Source organism: Sceloporus occidentalis, unplaced genomic scaffold, assembly GCF_023333645.1.
Source record: "Sceloporus occidentalis isolate IW3139 unplaced genomic scaffold, rSceOcc1.0.p SCAF_1, whole genome shotgun sequence".
Classification (NCBI taxonomy): Eukaryota; Metazoa; Chordata; class Lepidosauria; order Squamata; family Phrynosomatidae; genus Sceloporus; species Sceloporus occidentalis.
In genome coordinates this window covers 188,841,906-188,868,747 of record NW_028316981.1, presented here as the reverse complement: position 1 = coordinate 188,868,747, position 26,842 = coordinate 188,841,906, and the positions used below count along the sequence as shown (strand labels likewise).

Sequence of the window (26,842 nt, the reverse complement as noted above, 5' to 3'; positions counted from 1 at the left end):
GCCCCCTGAATGACTGGGCTCTGTTTTTCTAGCTTGTTCTTTTGGGGTTTTGAGGCATGAAAAGGAAAGTGAGTGGCATAGATGCTTTCCTTGGGGAAGGTGCTGGAAGGGAGGGAGGGAGGCCTGAACAGAAAACTCAGAGAGAGAAGCACACAGAAGTAGTGCGCAAGAGAGACAGGAGGCAATGGCACTCAAGGCAGGGGGAGAAGGGCTGGGGATGCTCTGCCAGTCAGTCGTGGGCTGGGGATGCTCTGCCAGTTGATCCCATCCCATCAATGTGTCCCCACTTCTCACAGGTTCAAGCTTCTATAAATATTTAGAATATCTTAGGGAATCGAGTCAGCGGCAGAACTGGATGCCCCCCAAGCCCCCCAAGGCGGAAAAAATGACACCATCATTTCTTAATACCAACAGGCTGACATCAGCATCCCTGGCAGGTGGCGATTGGCCACGCAGGCTGGCCAATGGAAGGACTCCCCATCAGATGGGAGAAGGGGGAGAGCCGGAGAGCAAAGAGTTTTTAAAAGTTGCAGGGAAAGCCAGAGGAGAGGCAGACTCAACGTGCACCAAGGAAAGCACCCAACCCCACTGAGGAACAGCAGCACCGCCACACGTGCGCAACATGTCTGCGACACACTTCAACAGAGGCCCTGCTTATGGCATGTCAGCTGAAGTCAAGAATAAGGTAAGATCAACATTGCTGGTGGTGATACAGACATAGCATTGGAGGATGCACTTCATGGAATGGTGGTTGTTATAGTCCCAGGGATGGAGATTGCGAGGTTATTCAGACAGGGAAAATAATCTGGGTAGAATCTGAGTTGAATCTTTGTTGTTCACATGCATTTTGAACGCATCCGATTAAGTTTTTCGGGGGACTGCCAAAAAACCCCACTTAACCTTGGATAATCGACCTCGGTTTTTTTAGTTTTTCTAAAGTTTCAGATTCTATTGTGTGAATAACCAATGTGAAGATGTGCGATAAACTGGGATAAAACACTGCATGCCTTGAATGTGTTTTGAATACATTTGCATCATTGACTCCATCTTTATTTGAGTGCTGACACCTGCCGAGATGCACATAGATGCATAGATACAGTACCACAGTGTAAACAACAAAATCAGATTGTGTGAGTGAGATTATTCATATAATCATGCTAAAAACAACAACGTGTGAATGACTCCTTTATCGGTTTACTAGAGGGCACTAGGATGTTCACAGGTAACAGAGCCTAGGGATTCAGGGCATCTAGTGGCTAGCGTTGTCTTCCTCAATCTGGTGCTCTCCAAATGTCATCAACTACATCCGCTAGGTGACAAAGTGATGGTCTTTATAGTACAAGTCTTCTAGAGGGCACTGTGTTGGGAAAGGACAGACTAGTCAAAGGGGACAGGACAGAAGAGGCTCCACATTCAGGTAGTAACTCCAGGTGATTAAAATATATATTTCATAGCTTCACGGAATAGGTTGTGAAGGATTTTGAAATGGACAAACAAAATCAAATTTAATGTGGCAACTGTTTTTTTAAATGTTCTAGGATTTTAAGTTTGAGACAATGTAGTTGTTTATACAAATAGTCAGTTTTTAAAAGATCTTGTAGGCAATAGAGTTATTTAATTACAGGCACAGACTACTGCAAATGATCACAGTCTGGGTCAGTCCCAATTTACCGAGGCGGGAGTGGCAGACACCAGAAGCTATGGGGTGGGGCTGGTTATCTATAGGAGGAATGGGGGCATCAAACTAAACCAAAGCATTGCTTTTGTATAACACATTTCAAGTGTGAGACGCAATAAACCTTACAACACACATTTTGTAGACCACACTGCAGAAATAATCCAGTTTGAAACCACTTTAACTGCCTTGGCTTAATGTTAGGGAATCTGAGAACTGTAGTTTACTGTGGCACCAGAGTTCTCTGACATAGAAGGCTAAATGTCTCACAGAACTATAATTCCCAGAATTCCCTAGCATTGAGCCAGGGCAGTTAAAGTAAACTGGATCATTTCTGCAATGTGTTTTGCACGTAAGACTATATCCCCATATTGTGGATGGGACTACTGAGGCTGGGGAAATGGTTGCTTGCCTATGGCCCTGTACTGTGTTTGTGGTAGTAGCCAAATAAGAACCAGGCACTCATCTGTTCATGTTCATGGCCAGTATTCACCTTTTCAAACAAGAGATGGACTAGAACTAAGAAAGAACGAGTGTATGTCAACAAGTTTACCATGTTTAACAAGCTTTGATTCGGAGACATAGCCATGTCAGTCTGGAATAGTCGCAAATGTGTTACAAGATCCCTTTGCAACCTTTAGTGATGACAATGTTTTTATTCTTGTGTGGAAGATCATTTTATACCCATTTTGCAGATATGAAACTGCTGAGATAAAGGGACTTACCATCATGAACCAGCCAAGCGTATACCGTAACTGTCTCTCAATGCTGCTTAGGTTATGGTCTGATTGTTGTGAAAGAGAAGTTTTTGTAATGAGCATTCTGGACAGTTTAGACTTTTATAAAGCCATCAAGAGCACAACCCTATGCCTGTTTACACAGAAATATCCCAGTGAATTCAGTGAGGCTTATTTTCAGGTAAGTGGGTATAGAACTGCAGTTTGAGTTTCATGCCTGAGAACAACCACAAATTCAGAATGGCCAACAGAATTAAAAACATTCCCAAAAAGGCCCCATCATTGCAGTCATACTGGAAGAAGCTGTGTCCAGATGTCAGTGTGGCATAGTGATTTGAGTGTTGGACTACAACTCTGGAGACCAGGGTTCAATTCCCAGCATGGCCACGAAACCCACTGGGAGTGACCTTGGGCAAATCACACTCTCTCAGCCTCAGGGGAAGACAATGGCAAACCTCCTCTGAACAAATTTTGCTAGGAAAAGCCCATGGTAAGTTTGCCTTAGGGTCGCCATAAGTCAGAAATGACTTGAAGGCACAACACACACACACACACACATTCTTCCTCTGCTTGAGGAAACACTTTCCCTTGTTTTCCCTTAAGAAAGCATCACATTCAATAGGACTTAATCCAATGTATATGTGAATATATCCTGATTTCTTATTTTTCCTATTTATTTTTAAATTTAGTTTCAATACATTTATTTTATACCCCACCTTTCTTACACCATGAAACTTGAGGAGGGGTATGTGTGTGTTGTACATATGGAGAGAATCCCAAACAGTTTCCCATCCCAGGATTGACCAGACCCAGGTCTATAGCTATTGACAGCAGGAGGGGGGATGTAAGTTCATTGCCCCTCCCAAATAAGAATTCTCCCACCCCCACCCCGCCGCCTTCTTGAAATTTTCCATAAATTCCCAAATTGATAGCATTGCAGTGACTTAAAACCTCAGTTGAATATTTGGAAATACAGTTAAGTTTCCAAAGCAAATGGGCAGGCCCTGTTCCTAAGAGAATGCCAACACAGCAAGAGAATAGTTCTGAGAAGGAATAATTTTCAGTGTCCCACTTTCTGCAATGCTAGCAATTGGAGATTGAAGAAAAATGGGGGGGGGGGGCAGAATTCTTATTTGTGGACAATGCTATCATAACAACAACCACCCACACACATAGCTGCAACCCTGATTAGGCCTATGCCTATTTCCTCTAAGTTCCAAGACACACACTGAGAGTTGCAGTGGAAGAGTCCATCTTTGCAGTTATTGCTGAGCAAGGGGATCCAGACCCAGCTAGATCAGTGCAGAGCACTGGAGATGAGTGCTTAATACAGGGGGACAATCTTGAAGGCTTTGGTGTGATAGGACTCTTACAGTCCATTACTGACATCTTCAGAGGTATAGTGAGCTGGCTGCTTCAGTTACCTGGTCTATGGCATCATTTGGAGTTGGGTGTGTGTGGGAGTCTGAGTACACCATGGCTTCAGTTACAAGGAGGTGAAGGACACAGGAGAACCAGCATGGCGTAGTGGTTTGAGTGTTGGACTGTGACTCTGAAGACTCTCGATTCCCAGCTTGACTATGTAAGCCCACTGGATTACCTTGGGCAAGTGACACTCTCTCAGCCTCAGTGTCAAACCTCCTCTGAACCAATCTTGCCAAGAAAACTCATGCTAGGTTCACCTTAGGGTCACCATAAGTCAGTGTGACTTGAAGGCATACAACAAAGAGAAGAACATAGAGCCTTTATCTTTTGTGGTGTCCTCTTCATTTTCAGAGGAGGTCCAGGAGGCAGGCTAGGAGGACAATATGGTGTCCAATTATGCCACATTGCAGCTGGAGTTACTGGATCGTACCTTTGTGTAACAGATAGTGTGGTAGTGGATGGTATGGCCAAGCACTCTCCCATTAGCAATAGGCAGTCCTACTCCATACTTATGGTTGAGGACTGTGCTCACAGAACCAACTAGGCAGAGCAAACTGCTTGCACAGTGATTTACATTGTGTTTATATTGTGACAACAGGACTTGTGTGATCCCGAATAAGAAACCACTCTTGCCCAATCTCCAAACGTGCAACTGCTTATTTAATGGGTTGTGTAGGTTTGTGCCTGTTCCAATTGCCTATTATGGTGACCACATTAATTTCATAGGCAAGGAATGCTCAGAGGTGATTTTGCCAGGTCCTTCCTCTGAAGCATTTAGTGGAGTCTCCCAACCAAGTACTAAACAGGGCTGACCCTGCTTAACTTCCAAGAGCAGATAGGATCTGGTGCCTTAGGGTGACCTATTTGAATGAGAGACCACCAATGAATACCAGGTTCTGTAGGCTATATTTAAGAGGAAGGAACTGGCAAAACCACCTCTGGGGATTCCTCACCTGAGAAAACCCTATGAAATTTATCAAGTCAAAATAAGACTGGTGACTTGAATGCAGCTCATGTGTGATTGAAATAAAAGGAAGTAGAAGGATGGGGCCCTCATTGCTTTCCCACAGTTGAAGTACTGCATGGGACATGATTCAGCAGAACATTCTGCACAAGTTTCACAGAAGTGAATTCAGTCATGCTCTAGTGGAGCTTCTATATATTCCAAGAAGGATGACACAGAACAACATCCTACAGTGGGTTGTTGCTCAGGCCTTAAAATGTTGTGGTGTAGTTAGCAGCCTTGCATCTCTGCCCCTAGCATGGGAAGCTGTTGTGTGGCTTGGCAAGCCTTCTCATTGATTATTTCACTGCCTCTCAACTGGAGGAGCTTTTTCTTTTCTCCTGTGCCCCTTGCCAATCCTATACAGCTGGAAGTGGAGGGAGCAGGGGAACATGGGCAAATGGTGGGACTCATTACTGGAATCCTATTGTCCTATTGGAGAGAGCCAGTGTTAGAATCATAGAATCTTTTCCATACGGTTGGAAGAGACCTCAGGAACTATCCAGTCCAACCCCATTCTGCCATGCAAGGATACACAATCAAAACACCCACAGCAGATGGCCATCCAGCTTCTGTTTTAAAACCTCCCAAAAATTAGGCTCCATCACTCTCCAAGACAACGTCTTCCACTGTTGAACAGCTCTTACTGACAGGAAGTTCTTCCTAATGTTGAGGTGGGATCTCTTTTTTGTAGTTTGCATCCATTGCTCCAGGTCCTAGCCAAGCTTGTTGCATCCTCAATAAAGGCATATCTTTAAATGTTTAAACAGGGCTATCATATCACCTCTTAACCTTCTCTTCTCCAGGCTAAACATACCCAGCTCCCTAAGTCGCTTCTCATAGTACAGTTGGGGATCATTCATCTCAACACTAGCCTAGAAGCATGAATGGGAGCATTTTTAGGGCTGCAAATCTGAAGGGAGGGACTTTTTAGATCATATGAAACATTCACATGTGGATGGGAAGGACTTGGGCCCACACTTTGCCTACAAAAGGCCTCTATTCAATACTTTGAATCTCCCAGTAGGACCGGAAAGTATTCCAGTCTGAAACCCCAGAGGGCTGCAGCCAGAAGTGAATGGGCAAATGGTGTGACTCAAGATTTTAAAACGGCTTATACTTCTGAAACACTGTGATTGATTAGGGAGCGTAGACGCTCCTCCACACACCCCTTAAACCCTGTTGCTCGGCTTTCCCATCTTTGCATCCTTTACCTCCCAGGGCTCACTGTGAGCACTGGCTCCATCAAAAGACCAGTCCCTTCCCTCCCCTTCCCAGCTGCATTCCTCAGCTACCGTCCTGGCCAGCACTCCCCACTCTGCTGCTGGAGTCTGGGCAGCAATAGACTCACCATATATGGTCACTTTTGGGGTTTCTTTGTAGGCTGGTTCTATATAAGGCATGATTTGGCAGGGTGTGTATCTTGCAGGCACACCCTGTCTGCCCTGAGACCCCAGAGGGGACAGATCCCTCTACCTCTATCATTTCACAGCCACAGCAAAGTTAAGGGCTCCCTACATTACACATGAGCATAGGTTTTTTTTCCCTAATAGGAGGAGTGAAATCAGCATCCTTTCTTGAACAACGAGTTTCTCTAAAGCCCCAGTAAGAAAACAGTGCTATTCAAAACTTGGGTATCCTTGACATGTGTTATGTTGCCATCCTGTTTCCACTACAAATGCAGCAGAATTTTGGCTGTTTCTAAGGATACAGGAGTTTACAGTCTTTTGAGCTGCACTATTAATGAGCCACCATTAATGTGACAGCAAACTTGGTTACAAGTGCAAATGTATTTTATTTCTTCAGGCTAAAAAATAAAAATTAAAAAAAATTCTAGTAATCTCCATTTTGTCAGTGCATTTTAACTGGGAATTAGAGGTGGGAAGAATCAGTCTGGTTTTGTGATTAAACTCTTCTCTGACTGAAATAATAAATAATAACTGAATTTGTAACTATCTTATTCTGCAAACATGTATCACTGAGAATGAGCCAGTCTGTTTCACAAAAACTTCTAATTTTCACCCTTTACGCTGAACAACCTAGATCCTCCCCACCATAAAAACTCATATGTTATTTTATCATCAGATTATCTAATACCTTGCAGAGAATTATCAAGTCTATCTAGATTTCAGTTAAGTACAAACTGGAGCAACCAAACGAGATCTCCAAAGGGGTACCTTTGGACTGCAACTCCCAGAATCCCCCAGCAAGTTCGCCTTGTGTACATTCTTGGTGTTGTAGTAAAAAAAAAGATGGAATCATAGAATTGCAAGAGACTACAAAGGCCATCCAGTTCAACCCCATTCTGCCATGCAGGAACTCACAAGCAAAGCACCTCTGACAGATGGCCATCCAGCCTCTGCTTAAAGACCTTCAAAGAAGGAGAATACACTACTCTCTGAGGGAGTATGAACAGCTCTTACTGTCAGGACGTTCCTCCTAATGTTGAGATGGAGTTTCTTTTGCTGGAGCTTGTATCCATTGTTCCATGTCCTATTCTCTGGAGCAGCAGAAAACAAGCTTGCTCCATCCTCAATATGGTATCCTTTCAAACACTTAAACAGGCCTATCATATCAACTATCTCTTCTCCAGGCTAAACATCCCCAGCTCCCTAAGTCTCTCCTCAGAGGGCTTTAAGGTTTCCAGACCCTAGAACTGCATTGACCTTTTTTAGCTGCTGCATTGCACTGTTGACTAATGTTCAACTTGTGGTCTACTAGGACTCCTAAATCCCTTTCACATGTATTCTTGTTAAGCCAGGTATCCCCCATCCTGTATCTATACATTTCATTTTTTCTGCGTAAGTGCAGTACCTTACATTTCTCCCTGTTGAAATTCATTTTAGTAGTTATGGCCCAGCTTTCTAATCTGTTTAGATAGTTCTTCACAGCCTTGCCAAACACAGTATTTCAGCACTAAGCACTTCTTCACCCACTTGCAGTAACTTTTGCATACTTAACTCACAGCAGTAGCTACAACTGACCACCAACACAGAACAGGAGTCTGCTACCACTTCATGTGGTGGCTATTTTGTAGGTGTTTTCTTCTAGCATTGTAACAATCGGCTTAGATGTTAATATAATACACCTGTCCCTCCCTTTTCATGGACTTGGAGTCTGCGGTCTCGCTGTTCATGGGAGGGACAAGCAGCGAGGGATAAAATGGCAGTGCATGCCTGTGCGCAGCCCCACATATGCACCTTGGGTGCATGCACCATTATTTTCAGTGGGTCTCAAATATTTGCGAGTCACCATTTTCATGGGGGTGGTGGTCTGGAATGGATCCCTCGCAAATTCGGAGGGGCTACTGTAATTAGGAAAACCAGAAGATTCTAATATCTAGATATGCTACAAAGTATCATTGTCATTAGCTATGGAAATAACTTTTCAACACAAACTCTTGGAAGGTATTTTGCTTCCAGACAATTAAATAAATGGGGCTGCCTTAGCCAGAATAGCCAGCTATTCTAAGCTTCTTCCGTTCTTGCATTTGCAACTCCTCCTCTATATGAGAGAACATTGTCTACTTTTCCATTGTGGTTTGTCTATCTTCCCTTAGGAGAAGTTGATCAGCCACCTGAGACGGCACATGCCTTGTTTCCAGTGGTGAAATAAGATTCAGTTGTCATTATAGTCAGCTTCTGCACATGGAAATGGCTGGCTGCCATTTTGCCTTTTACTGCAGGCTGTAAAATGTCTTCAACCAGTCCTGTTTTTCCAGAAATTGTGACAAGGCATATGAGTAGTCTTCTGCAGATTTGGGTATTAGACTATCTGGCAAACCTACTAGCTCAATGCTATAGACTTGGCTTATTGTTTTATAGAGGATGCATATGACTCTCATTGTTAAGTGCAACCTGAATCTGGTTGAAATGTATCGAGGGTATTACCACTATCTGTGCTGGAACTTTATTAGACATTAATACGCTTGGTGTTCCTGGCTAACTCCAGTGGAATCTATTTGAGAAGTTAGGGTGAAAATAGAATCCATGATGAATCCAGGTTGCATCTCCATTGTTCACATGCATCCTGAATGCACCTGGTTAATTTTTTCGGGTGTGGCTACCAAAAACCCTACTTAACCTGGGATATTTAAGATGTTTTTATTAAAGTAAAACCTGAAAAACTACTTTTTTGTGACCAGACATGCTGCTGGAGTTTGAGAGCTGTACTCCTAAAAAAGTATTTTTTTCTAAGTTCTGGAAACTTTGCCATGACTTGTACTGTTCTTGTTGTGACAAATGACAGCTGTGCATACCATGTGGTTGTTTGTTATCTATGGTCCAAAATACGCTGCAGGAATAATCCAGTTTCAGATCCTTTAACTGCCCTAGCTCTGTGCTAGGGAATCCTGCAAATTAGTTCCCAGAATTCACTAACATTTAGCAAGGGCAGTTAAAGTAGTTTCAAACTGGATTATTTCTGCAGTGTGTTTGGGACCTTTAGCATACAAATGTTTATTTTGCATAATATGCAGTTGCTTGTTTTTTGAAGCTATTCTGTGATAGTGTTCTGTCATCTCGCTTCCCTGTCTTGGAGAAAAACGCAAAGATTAAAACATGGGACAATCTGTGACAGTAAAACCATTTGAGATCAGTGTTCCATCAACACTGTGGGAGCATGAACAAAAGCTGAAACTATAACCATTTTTTGCTTGTACGTCTTGAAGTGTAAATCTATAACAATGAAGGCTGCAAACAAAGTGGTTAATCCACTTTCTTCTCTTTTTAAAATAAAAAGGCACATTAGACATATATTTTGTGATGCTTTAAAAACATCCCCCCTCATAAATATTTTTATAGAGAGACCATGTTCTTTAGTGGGGAAGGTATTAGACTGGATCCACAATAACCTGAGTTCAGAAACCTTCTCAGTGGTGGAGCTCACTGAATAACTGAGTCAGCCAAACCTATCTAATAGAGTTGATATGTAGATACTGTACGTTTTTATTATGTATCACAGTATTTATTTTACTGGTAAGTATTTCTGTATTGCCTCCCACTGCCTGCAAGGGCTCCTGAGGCGATGAACAGATAAAAACCAATTAAAATAATGCAAAGATTTGGGGGGGGGAAACCCATTTTAAAAACACAATAAAATACTCATTAAAAAGTCCTAAAAGCAAAGCTAGAATCCAGTTTTGAAACAGTTAAAACAGCAGTTTCGAATATTGAATACCATGCAGAAAAGCACTTTGCAGACCTGGGCTCCAGAACCGGCACATTGTTCTTACTTTGCTGGCTATCGATCCGGCTGAGAAGCCTCCCAGTAGCTGTTTCTGATGTGAAAATGGGGTGCCTGGCTGCACTCATGCGGCCAGGTGCCCTGTTTCCATATCAGTCATGGTGATTGTGGGGTTTCTCAATAGGACTGATGGCCAGCAAAGTAAGGAGCATGGGGCGACATCTTAACAGCCCTGGTTTGCCACAGAGTTTCCTAGAAACTACATGCAAAACCAAGGGCATTTTAATTTGTTTTTTTTTGTCTTAACCCGAGGTAAAGACTCTTTACCCCAGAGTCAGACCGTATCCTCTGGATCCATGTCTGGACAGGCAGGATCAAACCCAATCCTGTCCCCAAGATTTTGGCCTACATTGTCTGAACTAGCTGATGTGAGGCCAGGGGCAAACCAGGCCTTTTGGTTCATGTGGATGACCCCTCAGTTGTGACATTGCAATTGGGGGATGCCTTGGAGGCTTGATTGGCACCAAGTCTGGTTTCATTTTGGTGTCACGTTAAAACCTGGCTGTTTATCAAACCTTTTGGGCCTCACATATTTAGTTCAAATACTATGCATAGTTTTTTTTTTTCAATTACAGTTGTCCCTCCCTATTCGCTAGGGTTAGGGGAACAAGACCCCCGTGAATATGGAAAAACCGCAAATAACAAAAACACTGTTTTTACCTGAGAGGGCACCTCTCTAGGAATCTCTAGGTCCTCTAGTGTAACTCTGTGGTCAATGTCCAACATACACTGACCATAGAATGGCACTGGAGTAGCTACAAATGGTCTTTCAGTGCAACTTTTAGTTAAAGTTGACCACAGAGTTGCACTGGAGGACCTAGACAGTCCTAGAGAGAACATATTAATGAAATCTGTGAATAATCAAATCCACAAATATCAAAGCCGCAAATATGGAGGGATGACTGTATTTTAATCTTTTAAACCTATTTTAGCTTATTAATAAAGGCTTATTAGTCTATTTTAAATACAGTAGACCCTTGTTATATGCTGGAGTTTGGTTCCAAGATCCCCTGTGTATAACAAAATCGGTGTATGCTCAAGTCCCATTAAATGTAGTGACATAGCAAAATGGTGTCCTTTATAAAAAATGGAAAATCAAGGTTTGATATTTGAAATTTATACTTTTTTTGGAAGATTTTCAAACTGTGTATGCTTGAATCCATGTATAAAAAAATCCGTGTATACGAAGGAAGAGCCAACTGTATCTTTTTATTGTTTTTAATTATTTTAACCTGTTGGTATTAGTTTCACCTCTGTACTTCCCTGAGACTTTTTGATTTGGGGTCAGGTTAGAAATATTTAAATAAATAAATCATTGTCTGCACAATTAGTGATACACATCTTTGGTCTCCTTCTTGCTCTTTCTTTAGGGCAGCACAGACCTGCACTTTGTGTCGGCCTGTATGCATGGTAAAGGCTGAGCGTCTGCACGCTCAAAGACCTTACCACGTTGCCCAGGTGCCATCTTGACGTGTGCCTATCTACACGGCACACGCCATGATGATGCTCATTATGTGCAGTGCCTAAATGATGCTGCGCACAAGGCAAGGGGGGGGGGGATTTGCTGTTGCAATCACAACAACCCCGTGTCTATGTTGTTATTGAATGTATGCATGGTATTGCTGAAACTTCATATCTGTTCTGTGCAATGGCTTCTGAATTTAGGAATTTAGGACTCTGAAACATTGTGGCATATATTCAGTTTTGGTGAGCCTGCAGAGGCTTTCCAATGGCTGCTAGTCAGGCAACTTGCATATGCTCTTTTATACTACCCCACTTAATTCCTGAATCCTCCATTTGTACTGTTTTAATTAAACTAGATCACTTGGTTCAGGATTGATGGAGCACACTGTCCTCTGGATGTTGTCAGATGGCAACTCCCACCAATCCTAACCAGCATAGCCAGATGTAAGAAAGCTTGGAGTTGAAGTCCAGTAACATCTGGAGGGTCACATCTTGTCCAGTGATAAAATACATTTGCTACATCTGAGTGGGAGTTAGCATGTCTCTGTATTTTGTACATTATAAAAAAAATAAACCTATAGTTAGGACCAGGAAACATGCAGATGCTATGTGCACTATAAAAAGAATCTGCTTATAACTAAGCATTTAGTGTGAACCAGAACATTCATGCGAACACTTTCAGCCTTCCTTATCAAGTCAACCACCCCAAAATGGAAGCACAAACTGAACTGCAATGGGCAGAATCAATAGGAAAAGTTCATTTCCCCCAAAATTACCACTCTTCTCATCATAATTTTTAAGCACTCAACAAACCAGACCAAATAATGTAGAATGTGATAAACTAGGTGCTGAAACCAGAGTAAAAACAGTACAGCTCTCTAAATTGCCAGATGTGCACAACTCAAGCTAGGGACAGACCAACAAGTTTGTTGCCTGAAGTGCAATAGCAAATGCCAGCCCACTGAGGTGCACAGTATCCAAGACGAGCCCAAAGCACTTTCTCAATTCAGTGAGAAAATCCTATAATGTATCTACATTTAAACTATTACTTTAATTTGTCCATTGTGGTGAAATTAAGAGAAAAACCCTTTTGATATTAGCATTGTGTTTTCAAGCACTCCATTGCCTAACATATTTGCTGTCTTTTTCCCCTCTGAGATGCAAATGCACCCTGAGCTATTGGTGCGAATCTTATCTGCTGCTGCTGCTGGGAAAAAAGGACATTAGAAGGATCCATCCTATCCCCTATTTGCAGTAAGGACAAGCTGTCAAGTAGATACATTTCTTGAAGGGAAAGGTGGTACTACTCAATGGTTGTGCTCAGAATGGAAGATGTTTTAAAATCCCCCTTGGACAAAAGGTTCACATGTAGGACGTGTCCTGGAAAAGGTGTGCCTGGTCACCCTGGTTCTAGATAAGGCTAACCACAGTCGACCAGCGCAGATGAAGGCTTCAGCTCAAACTGTCCTTTCTATCCTCTGTTTTTGGATGAGCTTTATTTACCATCTTTTGTCCTTAGCTTTGGGAACTGGAGAATATGCCTAGGTGTTGGAAACTGCTAGTTGGTGTCTGACTATTTGAGCCATTCCCTTGACAAGAAATACAGTTGACCCTCCACATTTGCAGCTTTGACTTTTGCGGATTTGGTTATTTGCAGTATTGATTAATATGTTCTCTCTAGGAATCTCTAGGTCCTCCAGCACAACTCTGCCAAAAGTTGACCATAGACTTGTGCTGGAGAACCTAGATGTTCCAATAGAAAACACTTCTCTGGGAATTTGTAGGTCCTTCAGCATTTTTAAAAAAACAACTTACAATATTCTCTAACATTAAAAATCTGAACTGTATTAACAGCAACAAGTTCATTAGTTCAAAAAGATGCTTCTCTTTAATATAATGTATACAGTATCCTGCTTTTCTTCCAATATGAGATCCACAGCAGCTCATAATCTGAATTAAAACGAAATATAGTTAAAACAACTAGAAGTACAAAAGGTTTTTTTAAGTTTTTTAAAAATTAATCAAACAATCATATTAAAACATTAATTTGAACCCATTTTTAAAAAGTAGTTAAAATATTATAATAACAATTAAAATACAAATTTAACACACCCAAGTTAAAAGACCTTCTGCAACAGATAGCTATACTCAAAGGCTTGCCAATGGAAAGAGAACAGAAAGAGAATGTGAAGTTGAAGGCTTTCATGGCCGGCTTCCATAGTTTTGTGTGTCAGTCAGTCAGTCAGTCAATATGAAGATGCCAGCCACAGCTAGGGTTGCCATAAGTGAGGACCTCCAAACCGGGACAAATGTAGGACAAATGCAGGACAACATTTTCAAATGTAGGACACATTTTTAAAAAATGGAGGACACGCAAAAAAAATGAGGCTTTTTTAGAAATGTTAATATAAATCCATATTTCTTAGGCATGATCAAAATGGAGGACATTTTGACATTATTCGTAGACAGATCACGGAAATGTACTTCCTTTTCTGGCCACCCCCCTGTCCCCATTCCAAACAGCACATTTGAGCATTGAACATGGCTTTATTTTAACATTGCCTCTTGCATATTTCAGAGGCGTATTCCACAACCAAACCCTTTGGTCAAGGGACTTTGGTTTTTCTTCATTTTGACTTGTTTTGTCTGTATTCCTCCCCACTAAATAAAGGAGACATGAAATGGAGTTAATGGGTACAAGTTGTTCAACAAAAAAGTCTTGTGAGACTCTGTAGGCAAGAGGTGAACCATGTTAAGAACTGCATTAAGCACACTTAGGCTGCTGCCACACTGCTTTCACTCTCATCACTCCATCCTATGGAATCCTGGGATTTGTAGTTTGTTGTGGTGCCAAGGCTGGGCTTTGAAATCTCAGGCATAAGAGAGGCAAAAGGCTTGGGCTGCATCTACACTGGAGAAATAATCTGGTTTGAGACCACATTAACTGTCTTGGCTGAATGCTATGGAATTCTGGGAATGGTGGTTTGTTCCAGCACCACAGCAGAATGGCAGTTAACCCCTGGAAAGCTCTCTGACCAAGGTGACCAATGCCCTCACCCCAAAATGTAGGGCACCCAAGCAAAAAAAAAATGTAGGACATGGCCAAAAATAAAAGCTAAAAACACCCATGTAATTATAAATCCATGCTTCTTAGCCATGATCCAAATGGAGGACATTTTGAAATGTGACAGAAGAGGACATGTCCTGGAAAAGGAGGAGGATGCCTGGTCACCTTGTCTCTGGTCCAAAATACACTGCAGAAATAAAACAATGCTGGACTGAAATGCCCAGAGTTCCTCACCAAAGCTGCATCCACACTGAGGAAATAATCCAGTTTGAGAGTGACTTAACTGTCCTGGGTTAGTGCTGGGGAATGCTGGGAATTGTAGTACATTGTGGCCCCAGAGCTATCTCTGACAGGGAGTCCCATAACCCTCCAAACGTAGTTGAACTGCAGTGCCCAGAATTCCTCCCCAGGTGCATCCACACTGAGGAAATGATCCAGTTTGAGACTGCTCAGTGCTGGGGAATCCTGGGAATTGTAGTCTATTGTGGCCTCAGAGCCATGACTGACAGAGAAGTCTCAATGTCTCCCAAACACTCGCATTCCCAGGATTCCCTAGCACTGAGTTAAAGCAGTCTCAAAGTGGGTTATTATTCCTGCAGTCTGTGAGAGAGAGATAAAAGCTAGGGACTGGATTCATTTGGAGGATCTCTGTGTCCAAAACACACTGCTTGGACTGCCAGGGCTCAGTGCTTTGGAATCCTGGGAATGGTAGTTTATTGTGGCACCAGAGCTCTCTGACAGAGAAGGCCAAATGCCTCACAGACCCCAGAATTCCAGAGCATTGAGCTTTGGCAGTTAAAGGGGTCTCAAAGTGCAGAGGGCGGGGGGGGAGAGAGAAAAGCCAGGGAGTGTGAATGAGCTCTGAGAGGAGGAGGAGGAGGAGGAGGAGGAGGAGGAGGAGGAGGAGGGAGGGAGCCAAGGGAAGTGGCCAGGACCACCAGAGGAGCCCCTGCTTTTCCTCATCATCGCAGCCTTCTCACTGCTGGCAAGAGGCTCTGCCCCCAGCCATGCAACGCCTCCATTCAGTCTCCTTTTGTCAAAAGAACTCTGGTGCCACAAGAAACTACAATTCCCAGAATCCCATAGCACTGAGCCATGGATGTTTAAGGGGGGGGGTCAAACTATTTCTGCAGCCTTTGCTACCCCAAAGCCTTCTATTATTTACCAGCAACTTGCAAGGCAAAATCTCTTCCTTCCAAGCCATTGAAAACCAACCCAAGGGGAGGGGGGCTGATTGCTTCTTTCCCATTGGTCAGCTTCGGGAGAAATTTGCATATTACAAGGAAAGGTGTTTAGGGCCTCAAAAACGACCCTGTGATAAAGAATTACAACAATACTGAGAGGTATACATTTAAAAGATGAGGAGGCATTTAGACTCCCAGGGAAACAGGAACGATTGATGGCCTTTTTTTTTTTGCTCACTGTAACCTGAAAGTAATGCCTCTTGCAGGGTATATATACCAAGTGGGCTGGCAATAGCTCTGAGTGGCAGATGTCTTGAAGGCCTGCTCTCTAGGCTTAAGTCAGGCGGGGAGGGTGGCACACAGCCATGGGGAGGGATGGAGCTGCCTCCAGGGCCTTGCTGGGGGGGGGAGGTCCCAGGGGAGGGGCTAAACCGGGGCGGGACTGTGTGGCCCTGCCCCAAACCGGGAAAGTCCCGCCCCCAGGCGGGATATGGCAAGCCTAGCCACAGCTGCTGGCAAAACAACAGGAATAAACTCTTCTAGAACATGGCCTCATAGTCTGAAAAACTCACAAAAAACCACAGAAGAAGAGCCAACTTTTGTAGGAGGGAATTCCACTGCCTGGCGCAGCCACTGAATAGCCCACGTCTTCGACAAACATGCCTATAAAGGTGGTATAAGAGAAAGGACTCCCCTGAGGGCTTGAAAACATGGCCAGGCTCAAATTGAGATAAAGGTCTTTCAGATAGTCTAGATTCAAGCCATATCTTTTGCCTCTTCTTGCCCTTCCACAATGAAACACAGCATCAGAAAGATCCATAGGCTAGCAACTCGTCAAAAGAGCAAACTATGCCAGTCTCTCATGGGTCATCAAAGCAGTAGCATTCACTAGATGTTTATTTAATGAGACATCTTTATTAGTAATCATTTAAATTTTCCAAGGCTAAAAACAATGTTCACTTTAACAACTGCAGAACAAACAATTCACAGTGTCACACTTGGGTTTTCACTTCAGTTGGTTTTTGTATCTCAGCCTGATAATAATCATAATTTATTTCTTACTTGCCTCTCCCCATGGCTCAAGATGGGGGATGGCATAGATTAAAATACAACATAAATCTAACAATTAAACACATATATTAAAACACACAAACATAGGATCAAAACAGACTCTACACATTAAAATCATTCAGATTAGATTAATATGCCAATTTAAAACTGGTAGTTTAAAATTGGCTGGGTAGGTCAAGATCCTCTAATGTTGTCCCTTTTTTTCTATATCCCCCTACAAATACATGTCCAAAATCATTCTAAGAGGGCCAGGCAAAAGGTAGCTTCCATTATTTTATAAAGATCAAAAGCATCAAAAGGTGGCAGTGAAATATTAATCCATGTATAGCAGACCTCACATATTTTGCTAACAAAAACAAAAACTGCAAAAGTGGGTTTGCCAAAAGATGATTTAACAGAGTGCCTAGACTGTTGTATTACATTTATAGTGAAAGAAAAGAAAGGCCCCGCCTGCAAGCTCACAGTGTAATACACTCATCCCTCCACATTCACTGGGGTTAGGGGCACAGGAATCCCATGAATGTGGGAAAACACAAATAACAAAAACACTACCTGAGAGAACACATCTCTAGGAATCTCTAGGCCCTCCAGTGCAACTCTGTGGTCAACATCTGCCAGACATTGACCATAGAATTGCAATGGAGGAGCTACAAATGCATAGTACAGTACAGTGTTCTCTCTAGGAATCTCTAGGTCCTTCAGTGCAACTTTTGGTTAAAGTTGACCATAGAGTTGTGCTGGAAGATCTAAATATTACTAGAAAGAACATATTAATAGAATCCGGGAATAATCAAATCTGCAAAAGTCAAAGCTGCAAATGTGGAAGGACGAGTGTACAACCATTACAAAAGGGAGAAAAAATAATGGCGAGGGAAGAGGTGAAACTTCAGCTTCTCCTCTAGCTTATAGATAGGTTCAGGTTATTCTCACAAATGCCATTATGTGCTTTTGGGGAAGCAACCCCCAAATGGCCCCTTTTCTCCTGGCCAGTGGATGAGGCCAGAGTGTCCTGCCCTTCAGCTATCTCCTCCTAAAACATAGAATCGTAGCGTTGGAAGAGACCACAAGAGCCATCCAGTCCAACCCCCTGCCATGCAAGAACTCTCAATCAAAGTATCCCCGACAGATGGCCATCAAGCCTCTGTTTAAAGATCTCCAAGGAAGGAGCAAAATTTACTAACCTCAAGACCATCAGTTATGGTTATCAGTTATCGCTGCAGTCATCAGCACATTCAAAATTTGGTGAACACAGATGATGTAAATTTTCTTGCAAATCAAATGCCCAATGCTAGCACAACATAGGGGTCTTAGACAAAATGTCAGCTCAGGAATGAAGCATTCTGGACACACAGACCTTTCCATTTGTTCATCTTTTGACTACATTTTTTTTATTACAGTTGTAGCTTACTCAACAGTGTTGATGCCCAATTTTCATGCAGGATTTGTGCTTGCCATTTAAGATGACAAATCTGCAGGCATGGATCTTATCACAGTCATTCGGAGGCACACTGTTTGTTGAACGAATGCTGATATCGAACATTTTCCTACCAAGTAAAAACAGATTGTTAATGCAGTGCTAGCCATGCAATGTGGTGAGCTGTCCAAGAGAAGGTAAACTTTCCCCCCCTTTACCTGGTGAACAGATAGTCCACAACAGGCGTCACCCAGGCCAGGTTCCCCTGGCAGTCACCTTGGTCACTTGCTCCAGAATCTAACCTTGCCTAGGTGACAGGCAGAAATCACTATAAGTCATAACCATGCCCCAGAGCAAAAGTCTCTAGCTGATTCACACAAAGGAGCCAAGCCACACATAACAGCAATATTTGAATGCCTGGCATTGCTCCCCCTTTCCATTCAGTCAGACAGGCCCTGTACAGATGAACGGCTCTGTGCCACCCGTCTTTCCCCATCATTGGTGCTGCAGCAACCACACTGCGCAGCACCTACACACTGCCAAAATGAAGCCGCTCTAAATGGCTTTTTTGCGGCGCTGTAAAGGGAAAAGGCGCCGCCATGACGCCACTTCCTGGAAGTGACGTCCGGACGCTGCATGGCAGTGATGTCATCATGGCGCCTGCTGTGTGGACAGGAGGCCGCCTTGATGATGGAATCCGTATGGACTAGTGTTCCGGAGCGTGCGGTTGGTGCATGCTCTGGAACCCTAGAATCGGCACGGGCACACCGCTCCCTGCCCAGCTGTACCGGGCCACAGTTAGCTAAAGGGTTTTAAAAGTTGTGCATAATTGTGGGGAAAAGGACATACCCTCCAACATTTCACAAGTGAAAATGGGGTCATGAGAGTGGTCAAGGTGGCAAAAGCTATTAATGCAGAAGAAGATGCAAGCTCGGTTTGTACCAATTGAAGCAAGCTGAAGACAAAGGGTGGATGTGGGAGAAGGAGAGAGAAACTGGGACATGTGAAAACAGTTGACAAAGCAGGGTAGCAGAAGATTAAGCAATATTGTCCCTGCCAAATTGGGACATCTGGAGGGTATTAAGTGATCTAAAAATGGTCAACCATGGTGCCTAAAACTTCCAAACCAAATATGAAAACAGCATTCAAAAAGCTTTGCAAAGAGGTGTCGGGGTGCTAGAAAAGGTCCTCCTGTGTTTGTTTAGGCATTAGCTGCAAATGTGGCGATCAGCAAATTGCTCTTGTGTTATTCTCAGCAAGTCTGAGCAATTCCTCTCATGGACACCAAAAAAAGAGAGAGCAAAAACAAATAAGCTGGGGATCTTGAGAGCAGACCTAGCCCTCTGTCTTCCTCCAGTCAGCCTCCCAGTCCAGCATGTCAGTCTTTGAAAGATCCCAGCAGAGGGATAAATCCTTGTGAATCTGTGCAGACACATCCCCCATTTTTCTCCCAAGTTTGGTGAATTCCTTCTAGAGGGGACACAGCCTGTTTGGATTGGCAGAACTCCCTGGCACCAGCTGAAGGTATGAAGCTGCCTCATATCCAGAGAGAGGAAGGAACCCAGGAATACACACACACACACACACACACACACACACACACACACACACACACACCAGCCAGGCCTGCCAAGCACCAAGAATGGATAGGAGCAGCATGGGAGAGGAACACCATCAGCACATGTCTGAGAGCCAGCCCCCTGCCTGCGTAGGAGATGAAACTGGGCAACTTTCAAAGTATGCAAAAGCTGGCCCTTCTTAAGTGCCCAGGGTCTTAATAGCATTACTGTTGACATGGGTTCTAGGGATATGGCTAGGAGACAGCAATGACTCTGGTTTATACATTCCTTTCTGGGTTTAGTGCCAGGAGAATTATGCTGACATTCCAGCCCTGATCTCGCCTTCTAGCTCTTCCTCTGACTCACTACATAGCCTCAAAAGTCTTTCCTTTTTCCTTCTTTCAAAATGCATTCAAGCTTGCTTTTTAAATAATCATATTAGATCCTACTACTGCCAGGTTAACTACTGCTCCATCTATACACTGTAATAATTTTGAGTTTATTCTCTAACAATATATTTCTGTTTATGGAGAAATCCCAGAAATGCCTGCACTCTCTCACTTATCTCTCAAAGCTGGAATTGTATGCCCAGGGCCCTCTCCAACAAATTTTCTGTCTTCAGGGCAGGCTTTCTTGTATCATCTAAGAATAGTTAGTGTATCGCAGAAGACCTCAAGTGGACCATATTTTAGACTACAGCCAGAGCTTGGAAAAATTAATTTTGGGACTCCAACTCCCAGAATATCCCAGCTAGCCTTGGCCATGGTGACTGGAAGATTCTGAAAGCTTTAAAGCAAAAATAACTTTTCCAGGTTCAATTCACCTGGAACATTGTCCAAGCCTGCTTGGCATAAAGACATCAACTTGTCTGCATGCCACATCCATATTTTAAATCCAGGATGGATGGAAGTCTCTCACTATCTTCCACCAAAGACTAGGGCTTTGGCATTAAAACCATGGGTTCAAATCCTTGCTAGGACATAAGATTTTCTGGGTGCCCATTGACAAGTCTCTCAACATGAAGGTTAAGGTTAAATGCTTGTGTTGGTCTATGACCATAATAAAGATTGTTCAAGGTTAAATGCAGCAAAGTTACAAGGCGTCTTGTGTAAGCTGGGAGCAGGGAGATAACATGGCTAGCTTGTGGTTTTTTGTATCTTCTTTTTCATCAATCTTTCTACCAAAATTGGGACTCAGGGAGGCTTGCCATTTTCAAAGAACAATACAGATAAAAACGTACAAAAAGTGAACATTAAAATGGAATTAAACTATCGGTAATCAAAGTATTAAAACAGTTCAGATCCACACTTTAAATAATAAAATGCAGTTAAAAAGATTAAAAAGAACTCTTGTGTGGATGGGGATATTTCCTAGCTGTATTGTGATATGCAGAAGGTTTAGAGATTTGGATCTTGGGCACATTTACATAGAGCTTTCAGTAGTAGTAAATCTACTGTCATCTTAATTTTCACCACTGCTTACAGGGTGTTTGTAAGGCTTTCCAATTCATCTCTGAACAAATCTTGGCAAGAAAACGATGATAGGTTTGCCTTATGGTCTCCTTAAGTCAGAAATGACTTGAAAGCACACAACAACAACAACAACAGCCTTGGTCTTTCTCTCTCCCTCTGTTTATGTAGATTAATATAAGTAAAATGACTTCCATCATACCCAGTAGAATGTGTGTGTTGGGTGAGGAGATCACCTATGGTTCTTCTGGTCCCCATACTAAGTATCTGTTGGTGATGCTTGGTCTCTTAACAATACTTTGTCCCTTAACAATACAGAAGTATCCCCTCTAACTGATCATGCCTCCAGATGGAGAAAAGGGTGTCAGGAAATGTCAAGGTTTATTCCCATACAAACCAGTTTATTTTGGGGAACCAGTTTATTTTGGAGATCCATATGATATTTTCTTCAACTCAAAGTATTTTCTGGGTGCTCTCCATATTACCAAAAACTTTTTATTCCCACTCCCCATGTCAATTGAAATTAACGTAGTACTTTCATTTGAGAAATGAAAGTAAACTTTCTCAAATGAAATCTACTGATTTCTTGCCTCCTCTGTTTTTGACTGTCTCAGAACCAGTAAAGATGGCGGCTGCCACACAGCTATTGTTTTCAAGCAAGGAAAAAAGAATGTTAGTACTAAAAAAAAAAAAAAGATCCGAATGCTTAACTAGTATGATATTGCTAAAGCATATTAACAATTTGACTGTAACTCCTGAATAATACTAAACAGGGCTCAGTCTAAACTGGTGAAAATCAATTTCTGAAATGTTGTACAAGACTGGATATGACAGATGATCAGTAGGAGGGGGGAAACATGGTGATGGGGGACCTGGGATATTTCAAAAGAGGTCTAGATGCAAGCCATCAGGTTGTTCAGGTTGTTGTTAACTGTTCCCGAGCCAGTCTCAACTCATGGCGACCCTGTGGATGAGACTTCTCCAAGATCCTCTATCTGCTCAAGTCCCGCAAATTCATATCCATGACCTCTCTGATTGAGTCTCTCCATCTGGCATGGGGTCTTCTTTTCTTTCTGTTGCCCTCTACCTTCTGTTGCCTCTATCATCATTAATTTTTCTAATGTTTCTTGCCTTCTCATGATATGGCCAAAGTATGACAACTTCAGTTTAGTCATCCTGGCTTCCAAGGAGAGTTTGGGCTTGATCTCTTCAATGACTCATTTGTTTGTCTTCTTGGCCATCCACAGTAACCTCAGCACTCTTCTCCAACAGATACTGCCAAAACAAAAAGAATTAAAAACTTGATACTTTGAGGCTGCCTGTTTGAGCCCTAACTGTCAGCAGATAAAAGAAAGCCTTTCTTCACACATTAAATAGCTATTTAAAAGTAATTCTATGCCCCATATTAACATGAGGACAATGAGCTTGGTCTCACCCAGCACACCTTTCTTATTGTTCTGCCCTAGTAACTTGTCTGTAATGCAGGTCGATTTTGCCATCTCTCAACTTTATTGCAAATTGCAACCTATTTGTCTTCTCCTGTGGAACTCAATGGTTGTTGTCATTGCTAACTGCCCTTGAGTTGGCCTGACTCATGGTGACCCTGTGGATGAGACATCTCCAAGACCTCTGTCCTCCACTGCTCTGCTTAGGTCTTGGAGTTTCAGGCCCATGACCTCCCTGATTGAGTCTATCCATCTAGTATATGGTCTTCCTCTTTCTGTTGCCAGTGCCATCCACTTTCCCTAGCATTATCATCTTTTCTAATGAGTCATGCCGTCTCATAATGTGACCAAATTATGACAGCCTCCATTTGATCATCTTGGCTTCCAGGGAGATTTCTAGCTTGATCTGTTCGATCAAGGAATTAATCTGTTTGATCAAAGACTTAATCTGTTTGTCTTTTTGGCCATCCATGGTATCCTCAGAACTCTTCTCCAGCACCACAACTCAAATGGGTTGATTTTCTTTCTTTCCATTTTGTTCACTGTAAGCTCTCACACTCATACATGGTAATAGGAAATATAATGGCTTGGATGATTCTGACTTTAGTGCTCTGCTCGAGATCTTTTATTCTTTAGGATTCCATCAAGTTCTTTCATGGCTTTCAGTGGTACCACCGGAAAAATGAACCAGCTCTCTTGGAATAGACTCAAACCATGAGTCTATCCTGGGGCTTCTTTCTTGGGGAGCTTCCAGACAAGGCCTCTTATCACACCATTGTCCTGCTTTGCTCACAAAATGTGATGAGAAATCTAGATGGCACCATCACTCACTCTTATAACCCTGCCAAGCTTTTGCAGTGCTTCTGACTTAATGTGGAAAATCTATTAAGGAGAAAAAGGTGGAATAGCTGTATAATTGAGTGTGAGGAGGCTCCATCTGGAATTGCTCTTGGTCACTGCAGAGGCAGGCTGTGTCCAAAGGACGTGTGTGTGTGTATGAGTATCTGTCAATTTATGGAGACCCCATAAACTTCATAGGATTTTCTTAGGCATGAAATACTCAGGGGTGGTTTTGCCAGCTCCTTCCTCTGAAATATAGCTCACAGCACCTTAACTGGTGGTCTCCTATCTACGTGCTAACCAGGGCCGACCCTGCTTAGCTTCCAAGATCAGATCTAGTGCCTTTAGGGTATTTGTTGCTTTGCTCCTTCAGGTTTTTAGGCCATCTGAAAGGGCCCTTGCTGCTCACCATTAAAAGGCATAATGCTGCTAGTCCCTCTTTTGTCTTACAGAATTTTGTCTGGTAAGAGACAAAAGACAGAAGAAGAAAAAGGGAAAACATGTGAGGTCTGCAAATGGAAAGTAAAGATGCCTGGCACTTCAGTCAGCTTCTTAGAATGAGGTAGTGCACTTCCACAATAAAGACCTTGTTTGGAAGCACTCACAGATCCAGGAACTGGCTTTTTAAAGAGAGAACAAGAGGGACCTCTAACAAAATATTCCTGACCAGGAGTCCAGCCAACCAGCCTGTTGTTTCCTCAACATTTAGAAGAACAGCCTCAGTCTTCAAAAAACTATCTGGTCTCCTCCCTGTTAAGTTTTATTTCCCTCTCTAAATAAAACTTTGAGGTTCACCAGATCTACTGATATATCCCTCTTGTGTATGTTTATTCTGCTTGGGTCCATTCTCAGATCATCAATTTGCAGTCAGTATCCATTGAAGGTATGTGGATTAGTGAGAGTCAGCATGGTATAATGGTTTGAGCATTGGACATGACTCTGGAGACCAGGCTTCAAATACTGTACTCACTAGGCCATAAGAATCCACTGGGTGACCTTGAGCAAGTCACACTCTCTCAGCCTCAGAGGAAGGCAATGGTGGCAAACGTCCTCTAAATAAATCTTGCTAAGGGTTGCTTTAGGGTTATCATACATCAGAAAGGGCATGAAGGTACCTAACAAAAACAATAACAACAACGTGTGCTGGCATATATTGTTAGTATAGGCTTGAAAACTAATTTTAAAAAGTAATTTGTTCCTTTTTATAGCAGTTGAAAGGTAATTCAGTCCATTACCTTCTTGCAGTTTTCAAAAGGTAACTTGCATTACTTTTTGCAGTGCTTCCCTTTTTCTATTATTTCTGAGGTTTTAAAGAGGAGAAACCTTATGGTTGATACAAGAATAGCATAAAGCATCAAATATTAATGTCAAAATGCCAGCCAATATCCCCCTTAAAAGTAATGTTTGTAAGTAACTAGACGCTGTAACTCAAAACATCAGTATACTATAGTGTCATCATACATAACTTTCCAATGTTATATGTTCAAGGATAGCAGTGCTGGTCATATAGCAAAGTACAATAACATCTAAATAATAACATCTAAAGAGAGAGTAAATGGACCGGGACTTTACTATTTGGGGTTTCTACTTCCAACAAAGGTAAAACATTTTTTAAAAAGGACTTCATTTGGCACATTTTACCAAAACAGTACCTAATATTTTCCTCATGCGAAAGCATGGAGGATTCATTTGAGAGATTCAATGTTCTTTGCCTGACAAAGAGGTCTGTGACCTCACAAGGGACAGAGACATCTTGGATCTCAGAAGAAATAACCTTTTTGTATTGCTAACGAAACTTCAAATTTATCTCCTGGGCTTTGGCATGCTTTGTTCCCATTGCACATGGCCAGAAGGAGGAGGGGCCTCCTTGCACAGAGATCCCTTCACAGAACAACACAACAACAACATTTTGAGAAAATGCAGGCCTGTGACAAACATTGTCATTTTATAATTTTTTTTCTACTGTATGATTTTTTAAACACCTTTGCTCAGCAAAGAAGCCAGTGGAGCTTTGAAAACTTGCATCATGTGTTCTGTGCATTTTGGTTGATTAAATAAAGATATCACTATTTCGTGGATTTTGGATGATATTGTACTTTCAAATGTTAAAGTCCAAAGGAGGACCACCAAAATGGTGAAGGGCCTGGAAACCATGCCTTATGAGGAAAGACTTAGGGAGCTGGGTATGTTTAGCCTGGAAAAGGCAGGAGGAATCTTAAATGGGGCTGGAATAGATGGTGGTAACAGGACCTTTTAGATCTGACCCTGCTTGTAAACCCCTGCTGAAGAAGAAAAGGAGACTAGGAACTATTCCTCTTGTGAAGGAGAAGAGTTACTCTTACTGATCCCAGGCTGAATCATTACTCAATGGAAATCACTAATAGAGTATCATGTCCTCATAGATAGGCTAAAACTACAACTAGCCATTCTTATATCTCCAGGATTGCAGATAGTGTGGTGGAATATTAAACATGGATGCCCTTTTATAGTGAAACATAAACACTGCATAGTATAGTATTTAGAGAACCAATGTGGTATAGTGGTTTGAATGTTGGACTACAGTTCTGGAGACCAGGATTCATTTCCCCACTCAGCCATGGAAATCCACTGGGTGACTTTGGGTGAGTCACATACTCTCAGCCACAGAAAACCTTGTGACAACAATCACAGGGTCGACTTCTTTGTGTGTGTTGCATGCCTTTGTGTGTGTTGCATGCCCATGAACCTATCATGGGGCTTTCTTGGTATGATTTGTTCATAGTAGGGTTGTCATTGCCTTCACCTGAGGCTGAGAAGGTGTGATTTGCCCAAGGTCACCCAGTGGGTATCATGGCCAAGTGGGAATTGAACCCTGGTCTCCAGAGTTGTAGTCCAGTGCTCAAACCACTACAACACATTGGCTCTCAGGGTCATGTTAGGGTCCCCATAAGCTGGAAATGACTTGAAGGCACACAACAACAACAAAGTGGAATATTTACTAAATTTACTATCATAACATAGTAAAGCCTCTATCAGCCCTGGGGCTTTACTATCCACTGCCAAGATGAACCCACTTTCAGGCCATGAAATTAATCTCTATAGTTCCTTACCAATTTAGCTGCAGACAAGGATTTTACCATTGTCTGTGTCAGATGTGGAATTTAGCAAACCAAGTTCATAGCCTGAAAGCTTGACCATTGATTAAAATCCTACTCATCTCCTGTACCTCTTATTAGTATTGCTAACTTGTTGAAAATTTTTATGCT

The 26,842-nt window shown here is 42.4% G+C and overlaps 1 protein-coding gene across 1 annotated transcript in view; it reads left to right on the top strand.

Moving 5' to 3' along the window:
- The first annotated feature begins 525 nt into the window (after positions 1–525).
- Positions 526–26,842, top strand: part of CNN1 (calponin 1) — a 45,297-nt gene continuing 18,980 nt past the window's right edge. Inside the window, exon 1 of the mRNA XM_089487439.1 lies at positions 526–685. Coding sequence (XP_089343565.1) covers positions 623–685 — 63 coding nt within the window. The 5' untranslated portion in view covers positions 526–622. The remainder of the gene's footprint in view (positions 686–26,842) is intronic.